At 36.0% G+C, this 12,728-nt stretch overlaps 1 protein-coding gene across 7 annotated transcripts in view; it reads right to left on the reverse strand.

Moving 5' to 3' along the window:
- Positions 1-224: 224 nt before the first annotated feature.
- LOC127934353 (CMP-N-acetylneuraminate-beta-galactosamide-alpha-2,3-sialyltransferase 4) overlaps positions 225-12,728 on the reverse strand; it is a 34,637-nt gene continuing 22,133 nt past the window's right edge. For 6 of the 7 annotated variants that reach the window (XM_052531676.1, XM_052531675.1, XM_052531672.1 and 3 more), the window contains 9 exons: positions 9,723-9,795; positions 9,487-9,576; positions 7,814-7,911; positions 7,503-7,566; positions 6,229-6,327; positions 3,752-3,941; positions 3,532-3,669; positions 702-854; positions 225-612 (listed from right to left, as the gene is read on the reverse strand). In XM_052531676.1, the coding sequence (XP_052387636.1) occupies positions 523-612; positions 702-854; positions 3,532-3,669; positions 3,752-3,941; positions 6,229-6,327; positions 7,503-7,566; positions 7,814-7,911; positions 9,487-9,576; positions 9,723-9,795 (995 nt within the window). In that variant the 3' untranslated portion in view covers positions 225-522. The remainder of the gene's footprint in view (positions 613-701; positions 855-3,531; positions 3,670-3,751; positions 3,942-6,228; positions 6,328-7,502; positions 7,567-7,813; positions 7,912-9,486; positions 9,577-9,722; positions 9,796-12,728) is intronic. The other variant, XM_052531677.1, reaches the window with a different exon arrangement.

Raw genomic sequence — 12,728 nt, forward strand, 5'->3', positions numbered from 1 at the left:
TTTAATTCAAATAAAGGCAATCACAGTGCTCTCACACAGTACGAGTACAGAGCTGTATTAATATGGATTTTGATGAGAAATCATATTATGACCTCTGACTTTTTGTATCTTGACAAATCTGAGCACAATTTGAGACAGAAACCTCTGAGAAGCCGTAGACACTCTTCATTTGTTCATCTGAGATCTTATGAGTATCGCTTGTAAATCGCCAAATAAAAACAAGATGCATATTATCATTTTATTAAATACTTAAGAAGTCCACAAAATATCCAGTCGTGATCTTTTCTTAAAAAAAAGTTCCCGAAAGGAAACAAAACAATAAGCAGGAAAGATTCACTCATTATAAATACTTGAGGTCAGAGATAAATTGTTGAATCACAAAGAAATGCAGAAACTTCTAACATCAGTGCAGCGTGAAGTTTCAGTTCAGTCCGAGTCAGACCGAAGGTGAAGATATTGTCTGTAATGCTATATTTACACGCGTTTATGTATGTGTTTATTCATTTGTGTTTATGTTGGGTGTCAGGAATGAGGATGAAGATATAAAATAGCTCCCTGGTCTTCCAGTCTCTTCAGCACCAGAGCCTCTCGATTGAGATCGTGGTAGGAATTCTGAAACAAACACCACATTCCCAACATGAGAGTCAAAGCACCAAACACAGCTCAGTTTTTCCATTGCACATGGATGCTTTAAAACCAACCTTCATGGATCTCATCGTCTCCTTTCCGTAATAGTGGATGGGCTGTTTCTGGTTCCTGAACTCTGGGTATCCGAATCCAGCCACGTGCACGACGTCACAGTAGTTTAGAGCCACAAACACAGCCAGAATGCCAGTGGTGGGATGCACTGGTTTCTGCCGGAGAAACAGAGAAGTGTGTTTAATAGTGTTTGTCCTCCTGCAGGGGGCGGCTGAAGACTCTTAACATTACTATGAGTGATTCACAAGCCCAGGACATCTTAGCTTTTACTTTGAGTCATCTAAAGCAGATTTGATTACTTTTGTGCTGTATAAATATAGGTTTGTCGAATCAAATGCTCTCCTTTCCTTTAGTCCCACTTGTAGACGTCTCTGAAGAAGACCGAGATGTAACATATCCTATTGATTTTTTTTTTTATTTTAAAGAAGATGAAGCGCTTTCATGTCCCGTACAAGCTTTGATGGAGAATATATCAACATAGGACATAAAACTGTACTTTCTAAAAAAAAAAAAAAAACACCACTGGCTCAGTGTTAGACACACACAACACGTTTCTTAAGTTGTTCTACATATGTGTCATTAAACACTGAAGAAAAACAAGGATTTGGACATTTTCTAGTTTCTAGCAGTAATGTCACAAACCAGTTTGTGAACTGATTTCAAAATGTCTCAGCAATGTTCTTTTCCGAATATAATCAGGACTAGCATCACTTAGTTATTTTTTTATACTGTATTAATTAATTTTTAAATACTGTATTAATATTTAATATTTATGTGGAGATAAAGTGGGGAAAAGGTATCCAAATAAATGTTGTGTGCCTGAAAAAAAATATATACACGTATATTACTATTATTATTAACTAAACTAATGTTAGCAAAGAAGCACTGTTATTTTAGTTTAATTCATAATATTTTTACATATTTTGCTGATATTTTGAATTTGTTAGAATTTTTCTATTTTTCATTTTCATTTTGTTGTACAGTTTTGTTTATTTTTTTATGGTTTGGCTGTTCACAGTTTTGATATTGCAGTTAAGTTTAAGTCACTGTTTTATGGTTTTAGTTTTAATTTTACTTTTAGTTAACTGTAATATCCTTTGGTTTGACCCTGTGAACCCAACGCTATTACTAAATCACAGACTAGCCTGATGATTTCCCCTAAACATTGTCCGTTTTCTTCTATCACAATTCTTCTAATTTTAGAAGCAGCGGCTCCGCCAGCATTTCCTGCTGATGGCTCACAGGAAGATTTGAGCTGGTCCGGCTAATCAGTGTCCAGCTTCAGACTAAAGTTAATTTGTTGTTTCAGCTCAGTGACACGCGTGTCTCCCACAATCCTCCTCCGGTCCCGAGGTGAACCTCCTTCAGCAGCCAGAGGGGTATAAGAAGCGAGACGCTAAATCTGCGTCCAATTGTGTCAAAACATGTCCACATGAGAGGAATCTGTGAAGGGGTGTGCCTCTAAAAATACTAAAGTAGATTGAAGGGGAAAGAGGATCTAAATGTGCATGAAGGGGAGGGTAGGGAGGAAGAGCAGGGCTGTAACTGGCATGTACCAGACATAAACAGGCACATTACTAATCGTACAGTAATTCTCTGCGGGTTTATCAGGACACTACGGATAACTGACCGCACGGACATTTCACAGAAACAAACCTCTTGGCTCTCTCTGACAAACCAGCAGAATCCAACATTAACACATGCTGAGTGTATCGCTCGCCAGTTGGATTGTGTTTCTTTTTTTTCTTTTTTTTTAAGCAGCATGTCTGGTTTAATTCGATGTGTAAGAATGATAGTCTGAGCTTAACTACTGCAAGTGACGAGGACGAGCAGCAAAGACTGTCAAAGGTTTGAGGTCAGCATTATTTGAAGAGGATTTAACTGACATTCAATTGATGGAAGGTGACAGTAGAGACATTTAGAACGTTACAAAAGATTTCAGAAATCAACGCTGTTCTTTTGAAACGTTCTGTTCATCTGTGAATCCTGATACCTTGAAAAGTTAAATGTATCACAGTTTCCGTAACATTAATGATCAGCACAACTACTTTTTAACACTGATAATAATCAGAAATGTTTCTTGATGAGTAAATCCTCATATTTTCATGATTTCTGAAGATCATGTGACACTGAAGACTGGAGGAATGATGCTGAAAATACAGTCAGGCATCAAAGGAATCAATTATATTTTTAAACATATTCATATAGAAAACATGTATTTTAAATTGTAATAATATTTCACACTATTGCAGATTTTTTATCAAATAGGCTAAATGAAACCAACCCCAAGTATTTAAATGGAAGCAAAAGCTTTTTTGTGTTTTGCACAATGCAAATATAGTGTTCCTCTGACAACGTGCAAAATATATTGCATAGAATAATCAATCTTTAATTCAATGGAATTATGTGTTTTATACATTTAGAAATATTATATAAAATAATAATACATCTTATTTGATTTTAATTTTTTATCATCTTTTTTATGCATATATATATATATATATATATATATATATATATATATATATATATATATATATATATATATATATATATATATAATAAAATAATACATTTTATTTCCGTTATTTATTTTTCTAAAAACGTATTTAAAAAGTATGTCTTCTTTTCTTTTTTCTATATAGGGAACTTTAATGGAAATAATTAATTTATGATGCATTAAAATCCAGCCTATGTAGGCAACTCGTCACATTTTGGACCAAAAAAAAAAAACAAACAAAAAAAAAAAATATTCGTATGATTTGGGACCTCTGTTCTGCCAAATTAAGAGTGTTTCTCGTTCCCTGAATCCTGGCCGTGTGCAGATCTCACCTGTTGTCTGCGCGGTTGCAGGGGAATCTGAAGCAGCTTGCTGGCTGTTATGCGAAGGAAATATGGGTCCAGGACACGGATCTGACTGGCCCGGCCGAGCCAGAACTGGGGCGGAGGCTTCCAGAAACCCTTTCGGACCTAAATCAAGCACATTGCCTCATGACTACTGGGAAACCAGGTGCATGCTGGGACATGAGGAGAAGAAGTGAGACAGACTGACCCTCTTCTCATCATACAGGATCTCTTTGAGCCAGCGGAGGTCATGCTCTTTGAAAGGAACCAGGACCTGCAGGGTGTCCGGCTCATTGTGGACATAGGGGTTATAGGAGGCAGATTCGGGATAAAACAGGCGTAACGTGGTCTTGTTACCAACATCCACCTCATAGCCTCTCACCGGGGCGTCATTCAGCCTGACACAGAAAGATATGTGAGCAATATATAACAAGGTCAAAGGTCAAATCAGATTAGCATTGCTTCTTTCATGCATGGTATTTTTTGAATGAAATCCAGTGCTTGTTTCTTACTAATTTGAGGTCACTTATTCCAAAAAAATTGTCTCTGTTTCATGCATTCCCACAGAATATGATGCATCCTGTAGTGTTTTTCACTTTTGTAAGGTGAAGAAGTCTTGCATTATCACTTAATCGTCAGAAAAACAACACAAATGCATGATTCCTGTCTTCCTCTGAGCCACATTACATCGATTTGTTCAATTCTCAGTCTTTTTCACGTGTATCATTTCATGCTCAGCCCTGGTCTGAATAATGCATGTATGAGCCAGATGTGTTGTCCAAACAGAGACAGAACTCATTTTTACAATGACACCACTTGTTACATTTACTTTTCATCATTTGAAGGTTTAGAGATTTGATTTTGTTATTTTGATAAGTGCATTGAAGCTGATACTTTTATATAATTTGAACAAAACTGTGTGATGGAAATTTTTATTGATATTTAATGCAATTCTAATGTGACTGTTGAAAACATCAATTAACGAGCAATGACAAAAACAAATTGCTATTGGTCACAATTTCTGAATAGTTTGAACCCATTTGTGCAGTTGATGAGGAAGAGTGTTAAAGCTTGAGGTGACAGGCCCATTATTCCCTTTGCCTAAAAAAGCTTCCTGATTTGGCAGGAAGTTAAAAAGAGAAAAAGGAAACATGCCTAACAAAGTCATTCAAAGCTGTCCATGCATCACCTCATTATTATGACCAAATATCTTGTGAGTACTAGGACCTAAAGGCTACAAAACATCACACTATAGACTGTGTGTGTGTGTGTGTGTGTGTGTGTGTGTGTGTGTGTGTGTTCTGACACAGCAGGTAAGTCTCTATTTGTTTAGATTAGTACACATTCTTGATGCAGAGTCAAGCCTGTGATAAAACAGTGTATATAGTATAGTAACAATGCAATGGGAGCTGAACTACTAAAACATCCGGCATCAGGAATGGAGAGTTTCCTCTGACTGATTACAGAAATAATAAACTTGGAAAGAATCTGCTCCGGACATGTAATTGCATGTCATTTAAAATTAAACGACAATGTATTACAGTTAAACATTTAAATGAAATGTACTTAGTACTTAAGTGTTTTTTTTTTTTGTTTGTTTTTTTCAGAATTACTTCTATTGTCTGTATCGACAAGCATTATGGTAAACTAAAACATACTTCAATGTCATTTCTATTGAAACTTGTAAATAATGTATTTTTTTAATATATTTAAAAAAGTACCAATAAAAATAACAACTTTCTCATGTTAAGTTATAACACTAATATGCTGATTAATGCTCAAGAAACATTTATGATTATTATCAATGTTGAAAACATTATTATTATTATTATTATTATTATTGTTGAAACTGATTTTTCAGGATTCTTTGGTTTATAGAAAGTTCAAAAGAACACAATTTTTATTTGAAATATAAATATTTTGTAATACTATAAATGTCTTTACTGTCATTGCTGATCAAATGATTCATTATTATTATAAGTGTATTTTCTTTATTGGAAAACATGCATTAAATTAATCAAAAGTGACAGTAAATATGCTATATATATTATATATAAATTATGCCTGCTCCTTATCAACTGACCCACACATTACATGTCATTTTTCACAGGAGTGAATCCTTGCAGGAAAAAACACCTCCCTTTCCTCCCTCACAGATGAGATTAGAGAGGAGCTGGTGTTCTGCTCACACTTTAAAGCGTCAGGATTTGTAACTCAACACCAGATGTCAAGCGGCTCGGCTCTCCTCGCCCGCCGCGATTAGCTTCTGAGAACACGGCGAGGACGGGACTTCATGGAAAAACACACTCAGCCAAATTCTCCAGTTTGTTAGAGAGCTTACATGAAATAAACTGGAATTTGCTTGAGAAACAGTAGCCAAGCAGAGCTCTATCTGCAGGAGGTATTGTTTAGTCAGCCTTTTATATGCCACTCAACAGACTTACAATAAAACAAGAATGTAAAACACAAGCCAGACTAATGGAAAGACTTTCACGCTGTACATAGAAATACAAATATATTTAATGGGCAACGGAAAACAAGAGATGGAGAGGAGAAATTAACTAAAGACCTCAAACTACAACTTTCTGAACACTTATATTAGAAAAGAGACTTCTTTTGAAGATCGAGGAGTCTTAAATGCTAAATTAAGACTGAAAGGTCAAGCAGAGGTGAAGGTGTTATTACCTGACCACCACGTTGTATTTGTTAATGATCTCCCCCAGTGAACTGTTTTTTATGGAAAAGCTGTTTCCAATGACTGCACACGTCCTGCAATCTAAGCTGCTGACACACAGAGCACTTTCCATGAGTACGACACACAATCACCACAAAACATGTACTTCGTAGTCAAACGAGGTGTTTAGGTTCAGAGTAGCCATGTCTAAACACGACTTAAAAGTTATGGTTTACCCAAAGATGGGCATTTGCTGAAAATGTGCTCATCCCCAGGCCGTCCAAGATGTAGATGACTTTGTTTCAGATATGAAGAGATTTACAGTACATCAGTGTCTCAGCAAGGGATGCTCTGCAGTGAATGGGTGCCGTCAGAGTCCAAATAGCTGATAATAACATCACAATAATCCACAAGTAGCTTAAACAGATCCACTGTTAAGACTATTTTAACTTCAAACCATCGCTTCTGGACAAGATTCGAGTCCTCTATTCATAATATCGCTTTCTCCACTGGAAAACTCACCTCGTCTGAATCAGGAGATAAATCTGCACAGATCAAGCATCAATTATGAGCCAACACAGTCCAATATGGCTCTAAACAAATATGTGGGTGGATTTTGATGTGAGAAACAACAGAAGCTGGACTTTTCACTGGAGAAAGTGTTATTATGCATTATGGACATTGTGTTTTTGATGCTTTGAAGTTTGTCTTAATGCTGGATTTGTTTCAGCTCCAGATCTTAACTGATAAACTGCAGTGCTTTGGATTATTGTGATGTTTTTATCATCTATCATTCCGACGGCACCCATTCAGTTGATGAGACACTGATGCAATGCTACATTTCTACAAATCTGATGAAGAAACAAACTCATCCTGATCTTGGATGGACTGAGAGTGAGTGAATGTTTTTTTGGGGGGTGAACTTTTCCTTTAAAACCCTCAATGTGATTTTATTTTCTAGCAATTAACATTAGACAAACATCAAAATGAAAAGGGAAAACTGTGAGTAGCATACTTATATTTAATAGCACACGCAGTAACATGCATATTTAGATTTTTTTTACTTCTTTTAAAACACTTAATAAAAAGACATATTAAGCAAGATCATTTTGAACACGAGCAAGAACACCCCTGTAATTCATTTGTAACGCATGCTGTAATTCATGCCACGCTGAACACGTCATAAGCAGCTGAAGCAGGTGAGAGAATCTGAGGAATGGGTTTTCTGCAAGCGTACGGGTGCTTGAGTTCAGACACTGGTGAAAGCAGCTCGGCCGTACTTCACCTCTCAATGTTAGCTGGCATTGTGTAGCTGAGAGTCTCTGCCAAAACCTTCAGAAGCAGGAGCTCTGCAGAGACAAAGAAGAAAGTTTCTGAACAAAGTGCACTATTATCAGCATGAACAGAGTGATATCATGCTGAGCACAGAACCAACAAATAAACGTCTTTATATTACATTGCCTGAAAGGTTTCGAGGGCATGTGAGGTTTCATCAACAAGCCATATTTAACATAGGCATTATCTTAATGACCCTGCAGCAGATGAAATCATTGTATTAAAGGAAAGATTATAAGAGAGCGGAGGAACTGTACATACCGCTGCCTTTAAAACCGTAGGGCAGAGCTTCAGACGACAGATGTTCCCTCCAGAAGAAATCCTCCAGCTTTAGAAAGAGCTCAGTCTTCCGGCTCATGCTGTGTCGGTGAAATATTATATTACTACATTATTCTGGTTTCTGAAGATCATGTGACACTGAAGACTGGAGTGATGATGCTGGAAATACAGCTGCGCATCACAGGAATAAATTATATTTTAAAGTGTATTAAAATAGAAAAACCTTAGGTCACACTTTATTTTAAGGTCCAATTTTCGCCATTAACAAACCATCGACTATGACTTTTCACTCAATAAACTCATTAATGCTTATTAATAGTTAGTAAGGTAGTTATTAAGTTTTGGTATTGGGAAAGATCAGGGATGTAGAATATGGTCATGCAGAATACATGCTTTACATTGTGAAAACAATGAGAGAATTGCACTGTGATGACTATATGTCATCAGCACAGATTCGTATTACACAGTGCACTGTTGTGTAAATCTGACATGTAGGGGTTAACCGAGCCAGTCTTTCATAACAGCACAGCCAGAGTCCTCACACGTGGATCTGTTGCTTGTATAGTTCAGCCAGGCTTTAACACGCTCCCACTGCCCAAGAGCGAGACGACTCTCATTTTTCATTAAGTGCCCTGTTATTCTCTGGCTACACCAGCTGCAGGAGAAACCCTGATGGCTTTAAGAGCTCCCGTTAGGGAAAAAAGCTGTCCATTTTCACCCATTTCTGTGTCTGTATTCTGTGACAAACACAGTAAACTATTTTGAATATGTGGTTGAATACATTGCTCCAGACTGCTGGCAAAATGTGTTAACAACTCAGACCTTCTGAGAGGTTGATCTGAGCCAATGCTCCTCAGTTTATGAGTGAACAAAGCATTATTTGTTGATTATTTTGTCAATGTTGACTCAAAAACCGAGGTGCATAAACCCAAATTAATATGATTAATCAGTTCCACAAACAAACACAAAACCTGTGCAGTTTGAAATAAAACAAGATGATAAAATATTTAATCCATAATTTGGTAATAATATAGCATGATATGACATTTCTAAGATGTTTATTTAATTTTTTTGACTAACGTCACTTTTGGCTTCACAATATGTTAGTGGGTGATATAAAGTCGTTACATTTTTTGGGAAGTTGTGGCCTAGTGGTTAGAGAGTTTGACTTCAAACCTAAGGTTGTGGGTTTGCGTCTCATGCCATCCAAGATGTAGGTGACTTTTCATTTTCTTTTTCTTCAGTAAAGAGTGTTCACGGTGTGTGTGTGTGTGTGTGTGTGTGTGTGCGTGTGTGCACTTTGGAGGGATTCTGAAAACAAGCTTACAAAGTGTAAGTGCTATTAAACTCATAGTTTTTGCGTCATATAAATACTGCTGTACTTGCAAAATTAAACATTCTTGCATCATTAGCTCATCTTCACATCATTTTGAAAAACGTTGCTAACCAAAACCTTTCGGTTACTATTGACTCCCACTGTATTTCATCTCATGCTATGTACCACAGAAGCAAAAGAGAAAGACATACAGCTTGGGAATGACGTGAAAATGAGTAAATGATGACAGAAACTTAATTTCCAATTTTCAAGCTCGGTAAGCTAGTTTCAACGTAGTTCCCCCAAAATAGGTCATACATGTGATTATGAGGTCACATACTTCAATTTAAGACTGTCCCACTTTCTCTTCATGCGATAGGTGTGACATAAAGAGACCGTGGGCCGAGGGGACTTTCCACTGCCTCCATAGCTTAAAGAAAAGAAGAAAAAAAGAAAAGAAAATCAGTAGTTAGCATAGGTACACCTTGAAAGCTTTGCTTGTCTCAGCCTGAGAAGATCAAAAACAACAATAACCCGTGAAAACATAATGTGTGTGAAGCAGGTGACTGTACTAACCTCTCAAAGTAGAACTGGGAGCAATAGTAACAGATGAAGAAGAGCACAACTGGGAGCAGTCTTAAAATCCATGCTGGAAGAGAAGGAGGAATAGATAGACAGGTCATTAATTAACACGCATGCATGATTGATACAACTGCCAACTGGGTAAAGGGAACCGCTGCTTATCTTGCTCCACTGCTCACAATCTACCTCGGGTTAACTATTAATCCTGGGTATCTGTAAATAACGTTTGTTCTAATTTGCATATTTACAGAGGCAGTTTTATTGATTTTCATAATATAGCACTAAAAGCACTCCATTTATAATCACTAAAAAGCTGTCACCCACTTCAGTTCATCACGATCTCGGTCGCGATCTTATGTTCTGATGTTATCAATAAATATTAGTTTATTTCACTCTGTTACTGGCCAAACTAATCTTAAACAAATAAAGAAAAATACATGCAACATTAACCAACTGCACAAAACAAAAACATCAGGAAGGCTGAACGAATATCTCTTTATTAGTAGTAGTGTTTTATTACCTTAATTATATGTATTCTGCACTATGTCTGTAGGCTACTTTCTGTACTGGAGGCTCCTGACACCAAGACGAACTCCTTGTGTGTGTAAACACATTTGCAATAAAGATCTTTCTGATTCTGATGAAATGCAAATTCAATCTCTAACAGCAGGTGGCGCTTATAGAACAGTAGCAATAGAGCATTTCCTGGGTTATTGCTGTACACAGCACTGCGCTTATTAACACTTCTTTAATATGTATTAAACGAAGATAAGAGGAAAAAGAAAATGCCATCAAAACTTTTCTGAAGACATACATCCATATTAACCCCCACCCTTATTCCATAATTATGGTTTTCTTTCAGTATTTCGAGTATCGCAAACAATGAATTTGTTCTGTCTGGTACAGTATTTTCTCTGCTTGTGCGACTATTCTCTCCTCTTTGTGTCTGTCTTCAGTGAATCTGTCTTACAGATAATATATCATGATGATAACTATGTTTGTGTTACAGAATTACATACTTTCAGCCCATGTCCTAAATCACAACTCGCTTAGCAGGCTAAGTGCAATACCACACGAGTGCAAATGTGATACTTATCTTGGTAAGACTAAGATAGGTAACAGCTATTAGTTGCTTATTAGCATGCATATTACTACAATATTAGCCATGTATTAGTGCTAAATAAGAACATATTAATGCCTTATTCTACTTGACCTTATTCTACATCCCTAATCTTACCCAATACCTAAACCTAACAACTACCTAACTAACTATTAATAAGCAGCAAATAAAAAATGTATTGAGAGAAAAGTAGTTAATAGTTAACAAGTGTTACATATTCTATAGTGTTGCCCTTATCTTATACAGTTCATTAGTAAGTTAATATTGTGTATTTTAGAAACAATGTTGTCTGTTTTAATTTTGCCAACGAAAATATAAAGACAAATCAGAACTGTCCATCTCAGAGCAACCCACAGCAGCATTTCATTTCTTAATCCACGTTTTGAATGAATTTGGTGAACCATTTGGCGCGTATTGCATATGCATTGGGTTTGAAGTGGCACTGCACAGATCGATCAGTGTTTGATTTCAAAGTACCGCGAGAGCGGATCAAAAGCACAAGGTGTCGTCTGCTCTCTAAGCTCTTGCGGTTCTTTGATGTCACACACTGACCCGTTTTAAGTCAAACGAGTCTAATGATTAAATGAACCAGTTACTTCACTCCTGAATCAGCCATTTGAACGAAACAAAGAATGAATAAATGACTCGATGACTTATTCGTTAAGACATTTACCACCACCTACTGGCAATTTTAGTTTATTATTTAGAGTATCCTTTCATTAAAGAAATCATTTCATATTTTCATAGTAATAAATAATAATAAAATTAAGAAAATAAATTATTAAAGTTATAGTTCACCCAACCAAAAATGTCAATTCTGTCATCATTTACTCAAATTGTCCAAAAGAGTTTATATAATTAATTTTATCAAACAAAATATGTCTTGCTGAACCTACTTTTTGTAATCTCTGTTTGATGCTTTACACAACAATGACTTTAAATTATCTTTTCAGAGTAATTTCTCCAAATTTGATGTGTGATTGATTAGATTCATTATTTACGACATCGTAATTAATTAGATAAAAAAATGTAAATCGCTTACCAGCTCTAATATATATATATATATATATATATATATATATATATATATATATATATATATATATATATATATATATATATATATATATATATATAATGGGGCTGGTGGATGCTTAAATCTGACTGGTTGACAAATGTACTAAGGTGTGCAGTTATTACTGAGATTCACTTAAATGATTTTTGAGTAAAAACAGAACAGAGCTGAATTTAAATCTGAAATTCAGATTTGATTATTTTGTCTATGTATGATGCAGTCTTTGTATCTACTGATAGAATTAAGTATTTTAGATGTGGCAGAACTGGGCATCTGCCTCGAGCCTGTTCCGAAAATAAAGGTACAAGTATGAAACATGACGTGATTGTTGAGAGGGTGGTGCAAGATGAGCAAAGTGTTGCTGGTTCATCTGAGTCAGTATCTGTGTATCAAGTGCCTTACTAGCAAACAAATGTTCAAACCATGACTGAGATCATGGAAGATCATGATTCGACCGATAGAGATCAAAAAAGGTTGAATGTGAGCTTGCCTACAGAAGAATCCATGGACACGAAAAATAGTTTGACATATGGTTTGTCTGGTATAGAAATCTTTATCAGATGATATTCATTTGTCAAAGTTGCAGATGGATCAAGCTGTCTTCAAAACTCCACTAATAAGAAGAAGGGTCAAAGCAAGCAAGATAAATACTGTAAGCATAGAACAAAAGAGCAACAAAGGGCTGTGTTTCCGTTTCTTTTTCTTTCTTTACACATGGCAAATATTCATATGGCATCTTTAAAAGTAAACAGAGCCAGAGATGATAAAAAGAGAATGCAAAAAAACTAAACATAAACAACTTATT

The sequence above is a fragment of the Carassius gibelio genome, chromosome A18, assembly GCF_023724105.1.
Source record: "Carassius gibelio isolate Cgi1373 ecotype wild population from Czech Republic chromosome A18, carGib1.2-hapl.c, whole genome shotgun sequence".
Lineage (NCBI taxonomy): Eukaryota > Metazoa > Chordata > Actinopteri > Cypriniformes > Cyprinidae > Carassius > Carassius gibelio.